Here is a 23,637-nt window from a genome sequence, read left to right on the forward strand (position 1 = left end):
CCCCCCTTTGAATTTCCCACATTCCCACTTACGCAAGGCACTGTATCTTAACTTTTACACTTTTTTGTGTCAGTCTTTCCCAACCTGATGCTCTCCATACATGCTGGACTGCAACTCCCAAAATTATAAGAGTTGCAGTCCAACACTAGAAGACACTAGGCTGGGGAAGACTGTTTTAGGCCATAATTTATAAATCCACAGTGATTTAAAGAAACAAATGTGACAACATGTGTATACAAAATTAATATTCTTTGCGATTCCAGCAACTTGGAACTATGACCACATGCTCTTGAACTATGTATAATAAAAATTAATATCTGAAAATATTATTTATTTCAGTATGAAGCATATGTTCCCGAAAACACAATTGGTGCAAAAGTAGTGGACATTGGTGTCATAGACAAAGATGCGCATGGAACACCAGCCTGGCATGTTGTCTTCAAAATTATAAAGGGAAATGAAGATGGTGCTTTCAGAATTGATAAGGATCAGAATTCAAATATTGGTACTTTATGTATTGAAAAGGTAATGGAAGATAGAAAAGATATCAAATGTAATTGGATATGTTTTCATAAGCATTTTAGTATGTTTTAAGAGATTCCAATCCTGTTTGGCGAATACAGAAATTAGCAATAGTTTCCAGTCAGATTTTAAAACCTCTGACTCTCTACAACTGAACTGTTCTCCCTGAAATGTATCGTTATTCCTCAGCAATGAATTTTTCCAGATAATTATCTGTGCATTGACCACATATTTTAGCTGTCTTTTTTCCATTTTAAAGCCGATGTAGTTTTTCTCTTATGGACTCTTACCCCACCACACACAAAACCCCCTGTTGTCCATGAAAGGAAAAAGGATCACACAATAGAGTTCCAGTTGTGTATCATGGCTCAGTGTGGTTCATCATTCTCTCTATTACCAGTTTGCGGTATTTGAGTGCTGTTGCTTATGTAACCAAAATGGCAGCCATGCACAAGAGAGAGGTTAAAAAAAAATCTTTCGGAAAAAACACTGAGGGGGAACCTTCACCACCCTCAGTGGCCATGGAATGTTGACTGACTGTTTTAGGCAGTGGGGGAGGGGAGGAGGGCTGGTACAGAGTGGCAGGAACCCTGAACAGTGGCCCTTCTCTGGGAACCCCGACCAATTGAAATGAGGGATGTGGCTACTAAGAAGGTGGCCTTTTCTGTTGTGGCACCCTGGTTGTGGAATAAGCTCTCCAGAGATGCTCACCTGGAACCTATACTGTAGTCTTTCCAGTGCCAAGTGAATATATTATTTTGCCAGGCATTTTGGTATTTCTGTTGCTTTGGAATCTGTTACTGTATTTTAAATCTTTGCACTGCTGCTAGGTTTTATTTTCATTCCGATTTTATACTTTAGTTCTAAACTTTTGAAACTTTTGTATTATGTTCTATCAAGTTGTTTTTAAAAGTTTTACCATCCAGACAGTTTTGGCCATTGGGCAGTATAGAAATATAATTAATTGATTAATAAAAAACAGCAGTCCTCCACACTGCAACATTTGGTGTAGGTCCCACTTTCTTGTACTAGTGTACATAGGAAGTGGCTAATTTTGCTTCCTTTGAAATTACTGGAAAACCTGATGGATGGTAATGAGATTAGAGTACCAAGCGTTCATTGAAAAGCAAGTGTTTCTTAACTTTATCCTATTTTTGAGCTCTAGTCTATCCGCATATATTCAACAGGATAAACATTGTGGAAGAGGTGTCAGGCAGGACAAGAAAGTCTCTCTACTATTAAATGTCTATTTGGCACTTGCCAATAAGAGTGGAGCGTCAAACTGACTGCATGCTTTATCACCAAAACCTAAAAATGGAGGTGGCTCGAGAATAGTGCATATGCACTTTCCTGAACCTACTGGGGAATATCCCTAGCAGCAGAACTCAGCACACAGGTGCTAAGAATGAGTCTGCAAATGGAGATTTAAACTGAAGGAAAGCAAGTGGTCCCAGCCTATCACAATGATTGCTTAGGAACTGATACTTAACATTTGGGTTAGTGCTGAGGGAAGCATGTGATATATTGCAGCCTTCCTTAGAAGCTAGCCAAACCATAAGTTTATGAGCTGAGAATGGGTGGGCACATTCAATTGATCGTGACACCCATAAACAAATCTCAGGACATCAGTTGGGTCTTAATGGAGGTTGTCCTATCATATGCTGCCCTTGAGGTTAAGTCATCCCTAATAACGTTAGGGGTAATGAATGATGGCTGAGGACGCTTCCTCCCTGCCCCTGGCCTGCTGGGAGCTGCTTTCCTGTTCTCCCTACAGCCTTCTTTGAGCTTCCATAGGCTGTTCAGTAAAGCCCTTTTGTATCAAAGTACAGAGGGGGAAAGCAAAGTGGCTGTCTGATAAAGGTCCGTATAATCAAATCTATGGTTTCCCCAGTAGTAATGTATGGCTGTGAGAGCTGGACTATAAGGAAGGCTGAGCGCCAAAGAATTGATGCTTTCGAACTGTGGTGCTGGAGAAGACTCTTACGAGTCCCCTGGACTGCAAGGAGGTCAAATCAGTCAATCCTAAAGGAAATCAACCCTGACTGCTCATTGGAAGGACAGATACTAAAACTGAAGCTCAAATATTTTGGCTACCTAACGCGAAGAGAAAACTCCCTGGAAAAGACCCTGATGCTGGGAAAGATTGAAGGCAAAAGGAGAAGGGGATGGCAGAGGATGAGATGGTTAGATAGCATCACCGATGCAATGAATATGAACTTGAGCACACTCTGGGAGAGAGCAGAGGACAGGAAGGCCTGGCGTGCTATGGTCCATGGGGTCACGAAGAGTCGGACACGACTGAACGACTGAACAACAACAACAAAGAGAGGGGGAACTAGGAGGATTGGTTTTCCTCCACTGAGTACCTAACTAGAGGCAAGAATAGAAGGAACAGATTTTTTTAAGGCAGGTGAAAAGGTACTTGGCCAGCAGAAAGCCCATAAAATTCTTATTCTGTTGGCAAATCTATCTGAGAGGCCTCTGAAACCAAGGGAAGGGACAGTCTGTCCCCAAACTCCTTCAGAAGGGGGAATCAGATTTTTAAAAGAAAAAAATATTACTTTTCTTGTTTCTTTTTGCTATGAATATTAGATAATTGTGATGAAATGATGCTAACTTACAGTAAGCCTTGCCATGGACTTTGTATATATTTTCCAGGGACTAAACTATGAAAAAACCAAGGAGAGAAGATTGGAAATTGTTGTGAATAACGAAGTACCTTATGCTGTAGGACCAAATGCAAGAGCAATTTCTACAAGTACTTGCATTGTTGTTGTCAAAGTACGGGATTTGGATGAAGGGCCTGAATTTGATCCTTGTGTATATATATTAAATATTAAGGAATGTTTGCCAGGTGGAACACTGGTTGGCGAGTACAGAGCAACTGACCCAGAAACTGGAAATAGTGAAGGCATAAGGTATTGTATTTTATTGCCTAATTTACTTTATAGGATTTTTGCATTGTTATTAAAATATAGACATAGCTCTAGAGATGAAAAGTCTACTTTGTAAATATGGATTGTTATACAACTATGCAGGTTGGTTATCTATGTGTTACACAAACAGCCTATTCTGTTACTTAGGAGAATATGTATATTTGCACTGTGGTTATTTGATGGCACATGTGGGCAACCCTGTGAATTTCCCTCCACTGCCCCCAATTCTTTTTAGATTTTGTACCTCTGGCTTCCACTGGGGCCTAAAATGGACACTGTATCACACTAGCCTGCCATACTCTTTGGTTCCTCTCTTAATAAGAGCCTTGAGAGAGAAACTGTGGTGTACGGAGGGCTAGAGCATCCTTCACAGAGAACAGGGGGAAGGATGTATATGGGGGAGAGAGGGTGAGGAAGAGCCTAGGCCCCACCTGCTACTGGCATGCAGCACTCAACTTGCCACACACCCTTTTTCATGCTAGTCTGATGGTCTTATCTTCCTAACACAGTATTGCCAGAAGTAGAAGCAACAACAGAAGTGATAAATGTTCACACAGGTGCCGGTTTATTTTGTGCTCACTTGTCCATCATTTCAGAGAATACCTCCTTCCTCAGGGACTACCTGGACTGAATTAGACTCCATGTCTCTATACATCTGCCATTCCTTGTGCAATGACAAGGAATTTCGTTTAGCACATAATGAGGAATGAGGTATTCTCTGAAACACTGGGCAAATTGACATAAAATTTGTGTGATGTTGTATCACCTTTGTTGTTTTGGGATGCTTTGGTGCTTCCCTGTTGGATGTATGCCAGAAGTGCCAGCCAGTGGAGGGGAGGGGGCTAGCTTAGGAGGACGAAGTATTCTACAGCCCCAATCTCTTGCAAGATTTGACATCAGAATAATGGACTAAGGATTGCAGGGAACTACTACAGTCTTTAGCGATAGAAACATCTTCCTCTATATTCTGCAGCCTATTACCTGAATATAAAACCACTCTGTAATCAATAAAGCCACTCCATAATCAGTTGCTGTGTGATGCCTGGTACAAGGGAATTTCCACCTGCCTATTTCACAACATCAAGCTTGAAGACCTTTAAGACAGGGATGGGGAACCTCCAGCTCATGGGGCCTCAGGTGAAGCCACATGGGGAAGGCGATGGGGAAGCAAGATGGGAGCCTTGGTGGGCTTCGATTTGCCCAGACTTTCCCTAGCAGAGGAAGCCTGGGTGGAGTTAAGCCAGCTCCCTGACTGAGGTGCCAGCTGGAGGAGGACAGAGGAGTGAAGCTGGCGACTCTGTATACTTTGCTCTGTTCCTGGGTGAAGTGAAGCCCACCAAGAGGCCAGCTTTGCTCCCCCATCATTGCCTTCCCCATGTGGCCTTACCCCATCCCTGTCTTAAAGGTCTTCAAGCTTGGAGTTGTGAAATAGAAAGGTGCAAATTCCCTTGTACGAGCTAGGAAAAGCCTGGGCTGAGCAAAGCTGGTTCCCCAACTGAGGCATCGGCTCTTTGGCCATGGACCCAATGACATCACAGACAGAGCCCTGGCCCCTGATGTCATTAAGCCCATGGGGGCCTGGGGAGGGGCAAGCTGTTCCCTGGACCCTCAAAGGTTCCCCACCCCTTTTTGTATTTGTTTTTAACAGCTATATTTGTTTCTAACAGCTATAGAATACTAAATGATCCATGTAATTGGATCACTATCAACAACGTAGGCCAGATCAGAACCACTAAACTTTTAGACCGGGATCTACCAGATCTGAGAATCTACCAGTGTAACGTAACAGTCTCTGCAACTGACCGAAGTGAGTACCAGATGCCACAAGTAACTTACTTGTAAACTGCTGCACTTGAAGCTGCAAGATTTTCTTATGAGGTTTGCTCCCTCAAAGAAGCACGAAGGGCATTAAGGAGACTGGACCATTAAGGAAAAGCAGTGTTTGGACCTAGTTTTTCACTATCCTTATTTGTTACTAGGTTTTGTTTTAAAATTCATATCCTACTAAAATCTGTATAAGAATACAGTAGCGTAAGGCTTATTACTAGAGATCTACCAGACCCATTTTGCTCATTTTTGTTTTAAACTGAAGCTTGAGCAGTGTAGACATGCAGAAAATGTTGAAATGTTAAATATGTTTAAAGCTCAACCTTTGGGCAGCTCAGGAAGGGAGACGGAAAAGGCAAAGGGGAAGTTAATGAACACTGAGACAAATGCATATGCCCCACACTGTGCATGTAATGTAACATGTGACACAGTGTGTGTATGCACATGTAATAATACTTCTGTGAGCTCTTTAGAGTGCTGGGTGAATGAAAGAAGAGGCACACAATGTTGGGAAAGGGGCTGAAGAAAAGTCATTTGATAATAGTTAGAGGAGGAGGAAGAGAAACGGAGGAGAAAGAGCATAAAGGACAGCGGGAGAAGAGACAGAAAAACCAGAGACGAAAACAGACAATTGCAAGGGAAATGGGCAAACATATTTTGATCCCCTCATTCTCAGACTACAAGCCACCATGGCGACACGGGATTTACACATTTACATTAACAATATTCACTCAGGCTCTTTCGCTGACATGAAAGATGTGTATAAAAAGATGGTGGGGTTTTTAAGGTGGCAGTGATTTGAACATAGATGTTAATGGGAAAGAGGGATATCTTAGATCCTAAGATTTAGGAGGTTACTTCAAAATTGCCATTTTAATTGTTAAATATATGGATGATGTCCTGTTTAAAATAACAAGCTCCCACCCCATATTCAATATCTTTGTTCTACAAAAATTAGAATGTTTTATGGTTAACAATTTTAGTTTTTTCACTGGTTGCAGTGTTAATCATGTTTGAGGGTAGCCATGCTTTTTTCTTAACCAGACTGTGGAACCCTGAGTTTCCTTAGAATTGCTGATTGGTGATTGTACTTTGTGACAAAGGGAAGTCAGTATGTTGCCTAGGCAATCACAGGACTCTTTTATTCTGCATATGTAATGCCAGGAAGATTGGAACCATCCCATTTTCCCCCACAGTTCCCCATGGCTTTGCTCTTCCACCTGTTAGATATAGACCTGGTTTGCATGTAGCAACAACACAGAATATGGGTTCGAGATTGTCTTTGAATTGTAGGTTGTCATCACATGCAAACCTTGCACTATGGTTTAACTATGGGTTGTTAACCATGAATAACGCAGAGTTCACAACCCTACAATAAACCATGGGTTCTCTTCCTGGGTTGCTCGTGGTTAACAACCCATACTTAAACCATAGTGCAGGGCTCACACATAAGGACAATCCACAATTCAACAACAACAACCCATCCTTTGGGTTGTCATTATGTGCAAATCTGGCCATAGTGTTTTGGCTTGGTCAGGAGAATTGGATCAGCAGGAATCATCCCTTCCCCTTCCACTCAAGACGAGAGAATCTACCTACCACATAAAGGCATATATGGCATGGGTCTGACTGAAACCATGCTGGAAAAAATACAAGGATGCCTTTGAAAAAGGATACAACATTCATAAAGTATTATCATTCAATAATTAATTCTGTTTCCAAAGGCACCAGGAGGCGAACACAAAACCCATTTATGCATTCCTCAATCATCTGTATTTGTTTTTGTAAGGTCACCCCACTTACATGACACAGGCACATGCCCTGCCCTTTGGGCCTGCACAACTTTCTCAGACTTCCATGTGAAAGGGAGAAGCTCGGTCATTCAGCTGTTAATTGCAAACATGATGCCTTGTCTAATGAATGCCAGCTGTGCAAAAATGCAAGATCAACTTGAAATGCCTTGTAATTGTGAGCGTTTGGGGTGGGGGTGGGGGTGGGGGTAGGGGTGGGACCCCTCCCTGGGCACAGCTTCTCTTACTGAACCAATCTCAGATTTCTGGGTGAGTTTCCATGCAAATAGCTGCTGTAAACAAGAAATGTTATTCTCTTAAGCAGCACCATTTATAATTTCTGAAATGCAAGGCTTCTCATAACTTATTAGGATAAAACTTGTGAATAGCAATAAACTGTAAGGCTGGCACTAAAATTGTTTGTATTTCCTAGGTGGTAAAACAGGCACAGGAACAATAGTGGTTAATCTACTAGATGAGAATGATAATTTCCCAGTGATAATGCGAAAAGACTACATAATGTGCAGAGACAGAAAACCAATTTGTCTTACTGCCGTGGATGCTGATATACCTCCTCATACAGTTCCTTACCATTTCACACTTCCTGACCGGATGGTCCCACAGTGGAGACTAACTCCACATGATGGTGTGTATCTCATTCCTAAAATGTTACTTCTGGAGTAACAACTAAGTACCCATTTTGAAATTGTGTTCACCACTGAGTTTGTATTATTTATTTTACAGAAAAATCTGTGTATCTGGAACCAGTGGGCAACATAGATTATGGTTCCTACACAATTCCTGTCAGAGTAACTGATAATGCAGGCCAAAGTGGAATCACTGAAATAGTAGTTCGAGTGTGTGATTGTATCACTCCTAGTGATTGTAATCGTCAAGATAGGTTCATGGACCTACCTAATGTTACTCTTGGTATTTGGGCCATCCTCACAATGGTTTTGGGATCATTATTGTTATTGTGTAAGTACATTTATCCTTTTTAAAATATGAAATGTTACAGTTGCCATGAATATCATGTCGAAGGGGATACATGTAAGATTCAGGTTCCTTCTGACATCTTACTCCTGCAAAGCAGTTAAACTGGTTTATTTAAATCATTGCCCATTAAATATTGCATTGAAATGATAGTTTAAGCAAGTAAGCAAACAAAATACTACAACTGTGCTTCAGTCTGTATTAAGATCCATCCTGATTGTTTCCTTGAAATGCATAGGTACCCTGGTATAGCTAGTGATACTCTTCATGTGGAAGCAGGTTTCTGCAAATGTATCCCTTGCAGAATGGGGAGCCACATGGACAACTAGGAGGACTTGCCACCCTTTCCTGCCCCTGTTTTGGCCTTGCATGGTACCTTAGTGATGCTGTTGACAACCATCCCCCCAGCAGCTGCTGGGATAATCTCCTCCCACATCTGCAGCCTGAAAGTAGGGAGGAAGGCTGGTTGCTCATGAAAAGGCACTGCCACACTTTCCATAGCAAGCATGGTGAATGTAATCATCCTTCGTTTTAGCCGTTTTGTATATCTCCCCCTACCATCAAACTCTGTACCAAATGTCCAAGATACAGGAAGTTCAGTATGGCAAACATTGGAGGAGAGGGAAACTACTATACCAAAGTTGCTGATTAAGAGAGCTGTATTTACTACGTTTCTATTTCAGCCGTCTCTCTTCCAAGGGACACCCAAGCTGTCTCTCCTTTAAAATCAATATACAACACAATGATTTACACATATTAAAATCAAAAGTAGCCACCCATTTAAAATAACCACCACTTTAAAGTTGGGCAAACAAAAGTCTAGTAAACAATAGTCTTCACTCATCTCCTGTAGGCCCATGGTCATGCAATATTAAATTTCATCTTACTAGCTGAGCAGCAGCATTATAAATAAACATCAACTGCATATTAAATAAATATGCTATCGAATCAGGTTAGAACTTTAGAACTGGTAAAAGAATGCGATGGTTATCTCTGTTTTTAAGGTGGTTGAAACTAAGTATACCTTCATCGAGTATAATACTACATATACATTCCCAGACTCCCAATGGGGAATATTGTAATTTAGGAGGCTTTAACCAGGATAAAGAGAATGGATTACATTGCCGTATAACAGCATTTGGACAGATTTCTCAGGCTTAATCCAAACTCTGGCAGTTTGTTAGAACAAATGCCCCCAAATTAGAAGACGAGTTCAGACATGGCAGTAAACCTGTAGTTTAGTGGTGGGGAACCTCTGGCCTACAGCCTGGATCCACCTCACCAGGTCTTCTCAACTGGCCTAAAAGTCCCCCATCCTTTCCAAAGCCTCATCTCTTGGGAAAAGCAGGGGGCTCCATCAGGAGCTACCTCTTCAAGGCATCTGGAGCACATTGAGGTGCTTCCTGACAGACCAGCTCCCTCTTTGCTTGTGCTGAGCTGTTTCCTGAGCAGTGGGGAAGCAGGGATGATCATTTAAACCTCTTCTCCCCTTGATCCCCCCGCCCCTGCTGAGCAGCAGCAAAGAGGGAGTTGCTTCTCCAGCCTGACTGGTTATATGAGGCTGGCAAAGGAGTGAATTTTCATCAGATGGTATGGAGACTTACTAGGATGGCAAAGCAAGGACAAGAGCATTCTGCTTCACAAGCTTTATATGCTCTGGCTGGTGAAATGGCTCCCTATTTGCCACTGCTAGGCTGTTTCCTGAGCAGTATGGTAGAGTAGTGGGGGAGACTACAAGAACGTGAGATTTAAACCTCTCCTCCCTGCGATCTCCCCCCTCTATTCAGGAAACAGCTGAGTAGCAGTGAAGAAGGAGCTGTGAATGTGTGTGAGTAGATGGGGAAAGAGAGAGGGCTGTAGCCCCACCCACTTTTATATTTCACCCCAATGATGGCAGTCAGCGTTTGAAAGTTTAGCCAGAAGGTAATGCAGCCTTCCATCTTAAAAAAAAAAAGAAAAGAAAGTCCCCCATCCCTGCTCTAGTTAGTTAAAACAAGCCAGGATCAAACTGTGGTATGTCAGCCTGACTGGTTCACTAACTAGAGTTTAGACCAGCCTTCCCTAGCCCTGGTGCCCTCCAGTTGTTTTGAACTACAACTCCCACCAGCCCTAGCCAGCATGGCCAGTGTTCAAGAATGCTGGGAGTTGGAATCCAAAACATCTGGAGGCACCAGGCTGGAGAAGGCAGGTTTAAATTGACCAGAGTTTCCTTAGTTCAGACATAATGGGGAACTCTGGTTCCATTAGACTGGAAGCTGAGGTTTCCGATCTTCTTGGGTGTATGCCAAAGGAGAATGGCAGAGGGCACAAGCCTAAGGTTTGCCATACTAGGGTGAGCAACTTGTAGACCAAAACATTCAGAAGGCCACAACTCCCATACCATTGGCTGTGCTGGCTAGGTCTGATGGCAATTATAGGCCAAAACATCTGGAAGGCAATGTTGCCTGCCCCTGCACTAAACCATGGTTTGACATTATGTCTGAACCAGCCCTCTTAGTAAAAAGAATTGGCATAGTACTGAATGCAAGACTTTGCATATCATATGGTAAAGAAGCAAATTATCTTGTCTCATGGATTTCAGTAGCACTTATACATCTTTACACATGCTACTTAGAGGCAAGTTCCATTGAAGACAGTAACCCTACTCAAGTGGTCTGTACCTGAATAGGGCAATGCATGAGGAGGGGGAGCCCTCCATCACATTTTGTTGCCCTACACTCAGGCTGACTATCTGAAGAGGAGTGCTTCCTGTATCTGTAGAAGCTCTCCATGTGAGCAAGAAAGTCTATAGTTTGTTGTTAACTCTGGGTTTTTTAACCCATGAACAACCCAGAATTTCTGAGTTCCATGTCACAAAACAACCCAGGAATTGGGTGTTCCTGGGTTGTTAATAAAAAGAGAAAATGACGAGTGCTCCGCCTGTGTATTCCACTTTTCCCTACAGTTCCTGGGTTAAACAACCCAGGAATTGCCACCATGATGTGTGAACTGGGTCATTGTGAGGATAAATGATGAGGGGGTGGGATGGACTGTGTATGCTACCCTCATTAGAGTAAGGGTGTCATAACTGCTGTTTAACAAATAAATACTAATAACAAGTAACACATAGATGTACTGGCATCTCATTATGCCTCATTTCCCCCGTTTCCAGTAATCCTGATAACACTTTGTGGCTGTTGGGGTGCTGCACCTGTGACCACAAGTAAGCATGTGTGTGATGATTTAGCTAATCAGAACTTAATCATATCAAATACTGAAGCACCTGGAGAAGAGGTAATGGTAAGTTATTCTGTTTATTTATTATATCTAAGGCACCTACAAATACTAGGTGATACCTCAGCTTAAGGGATGGGCCTGCTGCAGCCTTCTAGGCTGGACATGTAGGGGAAGGGAAAAAGGCAGAACAGATTCCGTTTGAGAGAGTGAATGCATTTCTAATTATTGTTTAAACCTGAGCTGTGTGTAAATGACCTCTTAAATTCTCCACCCTATTTGTTGGCAAAGAAAACGAGGGGACCATTTCATGAAACTTCTTCAGAGGGAGGACAAATTCTTCAACAATTACTCAGGGATAGTGTTCACCATTAGCAGTGGCAGTAGCGCAGCTTCTTTCTTTTTTTCGTAAGGTTCTTTTGTGTGCTTCTGCTGCAAAAGTGGCCTTTTCCCAGCAGCATGAGAAAAACGAAAATCAGAAAAATACCTTCTGAAAAGTTTTGGCTGAGCTCTACACACAGAAATGGAAGGAGCTAGATGGAAATAGATCAGAGAGCTATTGTACTCCAACCATATGGAACAGCAAGAGATAAAAGGTCCAAAACACACGTGTTTTAAGCACGCTTTTTAAAAGGTATCCTTAATAGTGCCACTTTATTTTGAGGGGATAATAGTGGTGCAGGGCCCTGATATGTTGCTTTGCTCCCAATCCAGATCAAGGCCCTATGCCAGTTTTCTGCCAAAAATTGCCCTCAAGACTATTTTTTAGCTTGAAAGGCATTGTTGCAGAATCTTAGCAGGAAAATAATAGTGGGTGGGGGGAGAATGACTGACTTTTGGGCCCTCATCTCGATTGGGAGCACAGCACTAGGGCAAGACTCCATCTGGCTGCTTTCTTTCAAAATAAAAGTGACAGCATTGAGCACACTTTTAAAAAAGCATGTTTAATGTATTGGCCCAAATAGCACAGTTAGTAATCTCAGGAATTAAAGAAGAGGGTGAATATATTGTGAATTATTGTATTAATTTGAAAAGCAGATATTTTTAAGGCATCACAGTGTACAGGGTAGTTTCTTGTAGTAGACAGCAATAAACATTTGACACAAATAATTCTTAACTGGTTCAGATGAGAAAACTGAACTTAACAAACCATGTAATCATTCAAATCATTAAAGAATATAAGTGTACTTAATACTAACTACCACCATTTTTATAGGAAGGTGCTTATTTCAATAAAATGATTTGAATGGATCAAGGACAATGCAAAGAAATGGCAGCACTTTTCAGTTCAGTTTGTATTTTTGCACGTGTATCTATTCTAACAAGAATTGAACAGATGAGGCTTGGTTGCACTTTCTATTCTTGGGTAGTCAAGATAATCCAGTGGCTGGCTTTTCTGAATATATGTGTGACTGCTCAATCTGGTTTGGCTGAAAAAATTAGGCCCAGCCCCCATGGGATCACCTATCTTGGGAAAATAGAAGTGGTATTTTGCCATGGGTAACATAGGTGAATGCAACTCTGAATAGCTGAGCTACAACTATGTGAATGGAGGAAGCACAGGAGTTGAGGTTTTTCTAACTTGGGGTCCATAAAAATTGTCTATGTGCTGTCATGAACGTAAGTGGAGGGAGGTGAAAAGGCACAATGGAAATAGATCAGCTAAGTGTTAAATAAAGTCACGGATATTTAATTGGATTGGCCTCCAATGTAAGGTCTGTAGAGGACAAGCTTGGTTGGGCTGAAAATCCAGCAAAAATATGGAAGCAGAAATTGCATACCTTATTTCCATGATTGTGACAACATCCGAATCAACTCTCAGATGTCACCCTTTCTCTCCAAGCACCCTCATGTGGTTTTTTTTTGCTATAATTTTTTTCTTTTAGGACCCCAATATAATTCCTGTGAAAAAAGGAAACATAGTTACTTGTGATCAAGGGGCTGCTATATGTGATACTGGTGTGAAAACTGGTGGACAGGAATGCTTTGAAATGGTCAAAGGAGGACACCAGACACTGGAATCAGTCAAGGGAGGAGGACACCACACCTTAGAATCTGTCAAAGGAGTGGGACATCATACATTAGAATATGGAAGGGGAAATGGACAGTCCATGATGGATACATATAGATACAATTATTCAGAATGGCAGAATTTCACACACCCTCGCCTAACCGAGGTAAGTATGCTGACATATATTTCAGTTATTCTTAGCTCATAATTTTTTAGAGGTCATATTAATAATCTATAACCATGGGCGATATATTTTGAAGAAATGTATAGGATTTACTTTGAATTCATCCTGTGGCATGGAACATTACTGTTCTGACTTCCCTTCAGTTGTCCTATTGTGTTTGGATTTAGGAAAAAAAATAACTTTGCTCTGCTTGGAACAGTTACTTTGTTTTAAGAAAAGAAACACTGTTCTATCTCACCAGGTATTTGCAATTTCTGTTGGCTTTGTTTTGTTTCCTGCACTCCCCTGTAGTGCTCTTTTTTCCCTTCCTTCAACCTAATCTATCAGTATTTTTCCAGTATTGACCACCACTGCTGGTGTTAGAAGCTGCTTAGCTAGTGCAGCCTGAGAAACTATCTGGTATGAACTGAAGCCCAGAAGCTGAACCTATCTATAAGAAATGATATACCATTATGTTTTTCATTTTCTCTGTAAATTTTTTTTAACTGATAAAGAAGTTGATAACATGTGTGATCAGTAGAAGTTAAATTTGTTAATTTTTTCGTAGTATGAATGATATAGACCAATCATGTGCATTTTTTGTATATAGGAATCCATTAGAGGACACACTCTGATTAAAAATTAAACATTGAAAGGTAAATCAACGAAATTATTTTTATGCCATATGTTAAGATTAGTTTAAGAAAACAAATGACATGTCATTTTTTTTCCTATGCAGAAAGTGTATCTGTGTGGACAGGATGAAGAGCATAAGCATTCTGATGACTATATCCTTTCATATAACTATGAAGGAAGAGGATCTCCGGCTGGCTCTGTAGGCTGCTGCACTGATCAGCAAGAAGAAGAGGCGCTTGACTTTTTAGATCAGCTGGAACCCAAGTTTAGGACATTAGCAGAAACCTGTGTGAAGAGATAAGTGTGCTGTCCATAGTGCAGAAAACCATCACCCTTTCCACAAGATAGCTGTTTTAAAACTTGAATACAGCAGATTTTTCTTCCTTTTTTTCTTATGGGAGTGGTTAATCAAAATACATTCTAACATTAGGTTTATCAGTATCAAGGTTTCTGTACCAAAAGTTCAGGGTGCTGTGTGCTATTTGATCTACATATGTACTATCTTAGATTTACATTGAAATATCTATTTTTTAAACCAAATGTAAATACAGTTTTGTAGTTACATTGCTTTCTAAATAGCAACAAATTTTCTGGTTTTCTCTGCACCTACCTTTTACGGAAGGCAAAGTGTATTCTTTAACATTTTAGGAACTAAGCTTCAAAAACATTACTGGTTGTTTGGGCCTGGGTGGTAGTAACCTTTGTTTAATTCACCTGAATCTTTCCTTTAGTTGTATAGAAAGAAGTGCTACAACATTATTGCTGAATGTTAAAATACTTATTAATTTCTTATATTCTTATGAAAACCAAGGGTTTTGTTTTTAAGAATCGAGGCAATTGAATTAAAGCAACAAAATGTTACAGCCAACCATGCCCTTTCCATGTTCCACCATTCCACCCCCCCTTCATGGTTTTCCCCACCCAACAGGTACTCAGTGTTCTCTAGCCACTGAGTATGCTCAGTCATTATTGGGCTGTCCAGGAGCTTTTCCCCTAAAGAGGGGGGTAGGTTCTTTGGCAAACCTTGGTTTTCCCCCCAAGCCTGCTGATACCTCTCCCTTGTGTGTGGATGGTGCCATTTTGGCTGCATGAGGAACAGCACTCAGACAATGAGTTCGCCATTAATATAAATGATACGTTAGATCATACAAATTAGGCAAAAGCTCCTAAATTTGAAAATAAATAGGTGGTGGGGGGGAAGGGAGACATGTCTTTATGTATATATCTAGCATTTCTAAACTTTTTCTCTCTCATATTGCATTTCTGTGCACCAAATCTGCAGGAACGAAGGGGCGTGTTAAAGCCATTGTAGCAATAAGCATAGAAATGAAAGTGTGACATTCACATGCCATTGAAAAGAATGGCAAAGGCCACAATTTCACTCCAAGATTTTAAATTAATTCCAGGTATAACAGTGTTATTTGCTGCACTGGTCACCTAATGAATACTGCTGAGTGTTAAAAAACATTACATCAATCACATTTTAATTACAGATATAAGTTAGAAAAAATTGCTAGCATCAGTCACCACTTTCTGTCTCCTTCCATCTTGGGTAAAGTGGGGAGCCAAATTAAGAGATATGAAGGAATGATCTCTGCTGGCTGTCTGCATCACATGGTGGCTGATGCTTTGAAATTTGCATGCATGAATTTCCCTGATGTGTACTGTTCTGATGGAATGTAGGTTTGATATTTTTCATACAATATATTTATGTATTTACAATTTGCTTGGGAACATAAAACAAGTGTGTGGTACTGGAAATTTGGACTCCTAAAAGAGGGAAAGAGGCATGTAGCAGCTACTGGTTGGATATCCCCTGTTATACTTTGAGATCTACTCTCTTCAGTGAGGTGACTTTATAAAGGAGATGTATTGGCATAAGTAACATTGAATTGGATCCAGACTTCATCATGCTTAGAGTAGACTAATTTATCTTATTGATTTCAGCCGGTCTACTCCAAGTCTGGATCCAGCCTGCTGAATTTTTAAAAAAGTGTTATGCCTGTTACATTTCTTTACACTGGAAATTAATAGAGTTACAACAAATTGTTTTTGTTATGTTCAACTTAATATATTCCAGTTTTGTCTATGCTCCTGTACTTTGTTAAACCCATTTCAGTACCACTGATAGGAGAGTAACAGAACTGGTTTATATAATCATGAGTAGTGATTATTTCTGGAGCACTAAAGATCCTGAGCACTGAGAGAAAAGTACACGGTCTCAGGAAAAAATAAGAAATAGATTTGCCTTTTTAAAGGAACCTTTTAGACCAGTTAAAGTGAAATATTGAGCATTATGTGGATTTTGCCTCCCAAAGCCAATTGCACTGAATCCGCTTAAATCCAAATGTGTTGGTGTGATTGGTTTGTGGATTTGTCCACTTTAAACCAGTTTTTCCCCATGTATGTCAACTGTTAGTCTTATAGCCTTTCATACCATATGGATATATTTCTCTGGATTTGCAATATCCAGAAAAGCTATTAAACAGTGTTCCAAGTCAGTGGAAAGCCTTAAATGATTAACAACATGTCTTTTAGATTCAGGGCTTTATTAAGGGTTGGGTTTCTAATGCACAGACTTGGGTCCAAGATCTATATCTAATCTAGATATTACACACACACACACACACACACACACGTAAACTAGCGAATACTAAACGGGCCTTACTTTGGAAATCATGGCCATGATCCAGCTAACATTCATGATTAAGTCACATTGAAAGCAATGGAAACTTGAGTTAGTCACAACTACATTATACATTGATTTCAGTGGACAGATTTGACTAATTTAGCTGTATTGGGGCCCTTATAGTTAAATAGACAAAAGTACAAACTGAGGTAAAGAGATGGAACAGAAACTAAGAAGAATATGCTATATCAAAGCTATGTTCTTAGTATTTTTCTGGAAAGAATGATATCGAACTGATGGGAGAAAGGCATTTTTTCTGGTTCTTAAGTTTGTTTGTTTTTTTTTTAATTTTTTTAAAGAAAAACACAACAACAAAAACACAACAACAATACACATACACTAAAATATCTCTTAAGATTGTAAGATATCTACCTTTGCCTCCCCTTACACAACAAATGCTTATTATTATTCTCCAGTTCTTGTCTTAGCTGTATATCATACAGAGTTCATAGACATTATCTCCTTTCTCCTAATTTGAACAACAGAAAAAAGAATCAACCATCTCAGAGTTCAAAATCCACATACATAGATATCATTTTTCTCTATTGGTTTGTTAAGTTTTGAGAAAAAGTAAAAACTAAAGTATACTCAATTACCTGTTCAATATATTTTTTGGGTTATAAGATGAAATGTACAGAGCAAAAACGAAAAGCAACAAAAATTATGTGTGTGGTATTCTGGACAAATTTTACTAAAATGAAAGCCTACTCTAAAGTAGCAAATATTTCTGTTCAGTAATATTTTTTGTGTGTTTTGGGCTTGGCATCCACCAGTTTAAATCTGCCTAGGGACAGCCTCCCCCCAATTGTATAATATTTAATATCCAAGAAGAGTATCCTGTTCAGAATTATTGGAGAAAATGGAAGCCTTCAGAATAATACTACTTCTTGAGAATATGTATGTGATTTTAAAATGGGGACCAGGTTTCTTCCTGAATTTGTCCCCCCCCAAGTCTGCATTGATAACTTAATTTATTAAAACTAAAGAAGTCCTGTAACTCTATTCTTATTTCTTTAGTCACTTTAAATTGCAAAAGCCAATGAACATAATTAAGAAAAAGGTGGGGTGGACATTAGAAATGTTGCATCATATAGAACACTATAAAATAACGCATTAATTCCAAATCAGATCATGTTATATCTTTTCTGCTTTCTTAATTTAGATAATATTTATAAGAGGAAGTGCAATGTAATGGTTACAAGTATGTGGCATGAGCTGAAATATCCCTAGCTCAAATCTTCACTTGGTCATACATTTACTGCGTGGTCTTAGGCAAGTCACTATCTCTCAGCCCTCCAGTTGTAATATGGGGATAATAATACTGGGGCCGCAGTGGCTTAGTGGTTAAGACACTGAACTGCAGACCGGAAGGTTGGCAGGACAGCAGTTCGAGACCCGAGTGCCATGTGACGGAGTGAGCTCCCGTCTTCAGTCCCAGCTCCTGCCAACCTAGCAGTTCGAAAGCAAGAAATTGCAAGTAGATAAATAGGCACTGCTTCAGTGGGAAAGGTAACAGCATTGCATGCACCTCAGTGTTCAGTCACGCCGGCCACATGACCACGGAAGCGTCTTTGGACAGTGCTGGCTCTTCGGCTTAGAAATGGAGATGAGCACCACCCCCTAGAGTCGGACACAATTGGTTGGGGACACCTTTACCTTTACCTTTTTACATTACATAGTATTGAGACCTTGCATCTAAAGGGCTTTGAGCACCCAGGGAAAGTGTTCTATATACATGCAAATTATTATTGCAGTTTCTTGGTCATTGGAGCAGCTTAGACAGGGTCCCCACTCCTCTTAATTACCAGGTTCTCCCATTTGCTTGTTCTGCACTTGGGGACAAACTGTTAGAATTACAAAGATGACCCATAAATGTTTAGCAAATCATTCATTTAACTATGATGTTAATAGGACTCTTTGTTGCTGCAGTATACAAATATGGTGTCTTTCCAAGCTGTATTTGCCTATCAGGGATTCCTTGATGTGAAGATTAATGATAGCCCATAAGCCCCCCCTAAAGACAGCTTTGTCACCACTAAACATCTTCCCCTGCAGTGCACAATTCACATGCAGCAATGGTGAAGCATAACCAGCCTGGCTCGTGCCCTACATGAACCGTGTGTGTGACCTAGAAAATGCCCAAACGTCCCATTGGGTTGTTTAGCAGACTAGTTGATATGGAAAAGTTCCCTGAAAGAAGACATTTTGGAAACCACTGTATCTGGCAATCCCCTTGAATTACTAAATTTGCCAGCCTGAAAAAGAGAAAAATTGAAAATAATGTATGATTTAATATGTAGAGTTAAGAGTTTTGTATCAAATATTTATAAAAAATTTACAAAAGGCAGTTGATATATCATGTTTTATGTTTATCTTACCAGCAGAAACTGCTTTGACTCAAAATGAAATGGACTTGTACTTTCCACCTCTATTCGTCTTTAAAAGTGTCTAGTCATGTAAACATCTTGTTTAACTTCATATTTTAAATGCATTTTGTACAAGAATAATAAAGTGGCTTTTATTTCAAAATAAAGGGAGCCACTTCAGAACTGGCTCATTTCTTATATGTTCTGCCTACACTCACTGGTAGGTTCTGTTGCAAGCATGGGCAGAGTTTCAGTAGGGCTGTGGCTTGGGTTTTATTCATTGCTCAGGCTTTAGTACTAATTTCTGCTATATTGCCCACATCTCAGTCAACTGTTGCTGGGCCATATGATATGGAGGCTTCCATGCAGGCTTTCTCTGAGGTGGGACCCGGTTGATACAGTTTTATTCTCAACCAGTTATTTTATTGCATCTTATATTTTTATGGTTATGTTAACCACTTTGATAGTTCACTGGGAAGTGGTTTATAAACCTCTGTAATATAAACAAGAAATAAAAAATATCCTGGTTTCCTGGTAAGACAGACTTATTAGGCTCAGCTACCAGCACTGGCAAATTAGCAATGTGGGCAGTTTGTCAGTGCAGTAGGTTTTAAAGATCACACCTGTAATCACAATACAACAACTCTTTCAGTCAACTTGATTAAAAGAAACAAAACCACCAAATTCTAATGCTTGCCTGATAGATCCTAATGCATCCTTGTATTTGGGAGTTTTACATAAAAGTGATGGTATGGTCTAGCGCAGCCTTCCCCAACCAGCTGTCCCCCACATGTTTTGGACTACAACTCCCATTCCAGCCAATACAGCTGGTGGTCAGGGATAATTAGAGTTGTAGTCCAAAATATCTGGAAGGTGCCAGGTTGGAAAAGGCTAGTATGGCCCATTTTAGATCGTAAAATATATAGATCAATGGCGCAAGTCACAACAAAAGCAGAAAGTGTTGTTGATGTTGACAGTTGGTTCAGAAATGTCCAACACAATTTGTAGTCACACCTTTATCCAAATCGCAATTTGAGGGAGGGGGGAGTTGTAAAGTCTTTTTTTGGGGGGGGACGATTCTGCCCAATTGCAGCTGAGAATTCCAGTGCGCTGTAATCTTACTTTCACTTAGAAATACCCTACATTCTCAGAGCACTACACCACTGGGCTAATTGAATGGATTCACTCAAGGCTACAATGCAATTGCTTTATCTTTCCTCTTTAAACTGATACAGAATTAAATAAAAAACAGAAAATAAAGACATTAGTGTCCCCTTTGTTAAGGCCCAACAATTAAAAACAAGAACATTTCATATTAAATTGTGATTGGAGTGGGTGAGGTGTTCTCATCTTTATAAAACTGAAATGGTTTCATCAATCTCTCTGCAATTGTCAGGAGCCAGAAAGAAGTGTTGCTTTTACATACACGGAAAATTTCAGAAAGATCAGTGAAAGCTTGGGGGGAAAAGAGCAGTTTAAAAATAAAATACAACCCCCCTGCCCCAATCAAAAGTGACTGAGAAACTGATTGGTGCTGATCTTGTACACAATTTCTGGAAGAAAAAAAACACAAAGGATCCCCACCTCAAAGATTGGTGATATCCTATTCCACCTATGTTGTAGTTGGAAGAATGCTGTTTTTTCCTTCAAAATTCAATGACATCTAAAAATAATATGGATTTGAACATGTAATGACAGTCTATGGGATTCTCATAACAAGATGTAGCTGCACAAGCCTCTCTCTGCCTCACAGCTGATTTACAATGTTGAGGGGGAGGGGAATAACTGCTGCATTGTTGAAAGCAGGAGGAGGTGGTGGTGGTGGTGGTGGTCGTCTGTGGGAGCAGAAGGCACAACTCATTGGGGGAAAGGCAAGGCCTGGCACTACAGGCGGCATGGCCCTGTAATGGGATACATGTTTAAAGTTGTATAATGAACAACGGCTTTCATTCCTGTCAATCTCTTTGTGTACAAGCTCATTTGGCGATAACTGTCAAGTCTAAATTTGAGGTCCACCGTGAATGTGAGGTCTGGGCTGAATGGCCCTCCTGGATCCCCCTGTGATAAGCCTGGCCCCCACCCCCAACAATCCAGGTTTCTGTTTAAATTCCACACCCTGTAGGGGTGTGTGTGTCTCCCACCCCCCTCCCCCAGTATGTCTGTCTCACCCCAGTATATGTGTGTGTGCCTCCCAGGCTCTCTCTGTGTGTCTCCCTACCCCCCCCCCCCGTGTGTCTGTCCGTCCGTCCCACTGTATGTCTGTTTCCCTACCATAAGTGGGTGTATATGTCTGTGCGTCTCCCCATCCTCTGGTATGTTTCTGTGTGTGTCTGTATTGCCCTACCCCTCAGTATAGGTGTGTGTCTGTGGCTTCCTATCCCCAGTGTGTGTATGTTTCTGTCTCTCCCCACACCCTAATGCATGTGCTTCCGCACACTCCAGTACATCTCTGTCTCTACCCACCCTACCTAATGTCTCTTTGTCTGTCTCTCTCCACTCTCAGTGTGTGTCTCTCCCCCACAATGTGTGCGTGTGTCCTCCCACCCCAGTCTCCTGTCCCTGAAAAAGTATTAAAATGGATAATAAAATGATTGATTTGTATACACCTAAAAGAGACTGATTATTAAGTATGAACAGGATTGGTTCAGAAGAGAAAATCAAACCAGGTTAATGTTTTGATAGGTCAGCTTTACATAACTTGGGGCCACAATATCTGATGGAGTGTCTCTCCTGACATGAAAGTACCCAGACACTACAATCAACATCAGAGGCCTTCCTCCACGTGCCTTCTCTGAAGGAGGCCTGGAAAGTGGCAACAAGGGAGAGAGCCTTCTCAGTGCTGGACCCCCAGTTATGGAATGATCTCCCTACTTAGGCCTGCCTGACACCAACACTGTCATCTTTTCCGTGCCAGCTTAAGACTGTCCTCTTCTCCCAGGCATTTAATGGCATATGATGGGACATTTATGTCAGCTGCCTTTATCAGGTCTAGTTTTTTTTAATTGAAATTGTTTATCTGTTTAACATAAAAAGTTTAAAACTATTTAAAAAAATTGCACTGTTTCATCTTGTATTTTATGGTTTGTAATTTCTGTGAACCACCCAGAGAGCTTTGGCTATTGGGTGGTATAAAAAATGAAATAAAGAACAACAACTATTTGTTATTGTAGTTCAGCAACTGTTGTTGTTCTGTGTAATTCTCTACATGTCAACTCAGAAGTAAAACCCACTGAGCTTAGTGAGTCCTTTTTCTGTGTTCACATATATAGGATTGTTCCATTACACCCCAATCTTAAAAATAATTACTTGGAAAAAAAATATATTGAAATCAATAGGGCTTACTTCTGAGAAAACATAGGACAGGGCTGAGCAGTAAACCAGAAACACACACAAACACACTGGTATATTGTTGTGAACAAAAAATTGTGAACTGTCCAGAGAGCTTCAGCTATTGGGCAGTATAGAAGTGGTTCCGCTCCTAGTTGGATGGCCAATTCCAGAAAGTGGTGCTGGAGGATTATTGCTCTGTGCCTTGGCAACTATGCCATGGTTCCACAGGGCTTTAGTTTACCCCCATGCTGTGTAACATCTACATGAAATAGCCGGAGAAGGTCATACGGAGGTGTGGGTTGAGGTGTCCCACACCCAGCTCTACCTCTCTCATCAAACCCAGGTGAGGCAGTGGCTATTCTGAAAAAGTGCCTGGGCACAGTAATGGACTGGATGAGGGCCAATAAACTGAGACTCACTCCAGACAAGACGTAGGTACTGTTAGTGGGTGGTTCGTCTGCTTGACTAGGTGATGTTCAACCTGTTCTGGAGGAAGTTGCACTCCTGTTAAAGGGTCAGGTTCATAGTTTGGGGGTGCTCTGTGGCCCAGAACTGTCACTTGAGGCACAGGTGAACTCAGTGGCATGGAGCACTTTTTATCAGTGCTGGTATACCAACTATGCCCTTATCTGGACAGAGATAGCCTAGCTACAGTTATCCATGCTCTGATAACCTCTCATCTGGATTACTGCAGTGCGTTATACATGGGGCTGCCTTTGTAAATTATCAGAAAATTCAGCTGGTCCAAAACGGCAACAAGATTATCAACGGGGACTGGCCAACAAGATCATATTTTGCCAATACTTTCCCAGCTGCACTGGCTGCCAGTCCCTTTCCAAGCCCGATTGAAAGTGCTGGTATTAACATTCAAAGCCCTAAATGGCTTGGAGCCAGGTTATCTGATGGATCACCTCTTCCCATATCAACCTGCCTAGACCCTAAGATCACCTTCAGGGGCCCTTCTCCATGATCCCTGCCAAAAGAGGTAAGGAAGGTGGCTACCAGGACATGGGCATTTTCTGCTGTGGCACCCTTGTTGTGGAACAAGCTCCCTAGAGAAGTTCACCTGGCACCTATGTTGTACTCTTTCCAGCACCAGGTGAAGACCTTATTTTCCCAGGCATTTTTAGCTTTTTAACATTCCAGGTTTTTTTTTAGCTC

General features: G+C 40.8%; 1 protein-coding gene across 2 annotated transcripts in view; it reads left to right on the forward strand.

The window, feature by feature from the left end:
* Nucleotides 1-19,325, forward strand: part of LOC146347024 (desmocollin-2-like) — a 38,226-nt gene extending 18,901 nt beyond the window's left edge. Inside the window, exons 9-17 of one of the 2 annotated variants that reach the window (XM_084849633.1) lie at nt 340-525; nt 3,181-3,440; nt 5,126-5,265; nt 7,509-7,721; nt 7,820-8,053; nt 11,220-11,347; nt 13,168-13,458; nt 14,066-14,111; nt 14,195-19,325. In XM_084849633.1, coding sequence (XP_084705759.1) covers nt 340-525; nt 3,181-3,440; nt 5,126-5,265; nt 7,509-7,721; nt 7,820-8,053; nt 11,220-11,347; nt 13,168-13,458; nt 14,066-14,101 — 1,488 coding nt within the window. In that variant the 3' untranslated portion in view covers nt 14,102-14,111; nt 14,195-19,325. The remainder of the gene's footprint in view (nt 1-339; nt 526-3,180; nt 3,441-5,125; nt 5,266-7,508; nt 7,722-7,819; nt 8,054-11,219; nt 11,348-13,167; nt 13,459-14,065; nt 14,112-14,194) is intronic. The other variant, XM_084849632.1, reaches the window with a different exon arrangement.
* Nucleotides 19,326-23,637: the final 4,312 nt, after the last annotated feature.

The sequence above is a fragment of the Heloderma suspectum genome, chromosome 4 (genome assembly GCF_057233095.1).
Source record: "Heloderma suspectum isolate Gila_16-S chromosome 4, 16-S_ref, whole genome shotgun sequence".
In the NCBI taxonomy this organism is placed as follows: Eukaryota; Metazoa; Chordata; class Lepidosauria; order Squamata; family Helodermatidae; genus Heloderma; species Heloderma suspectum.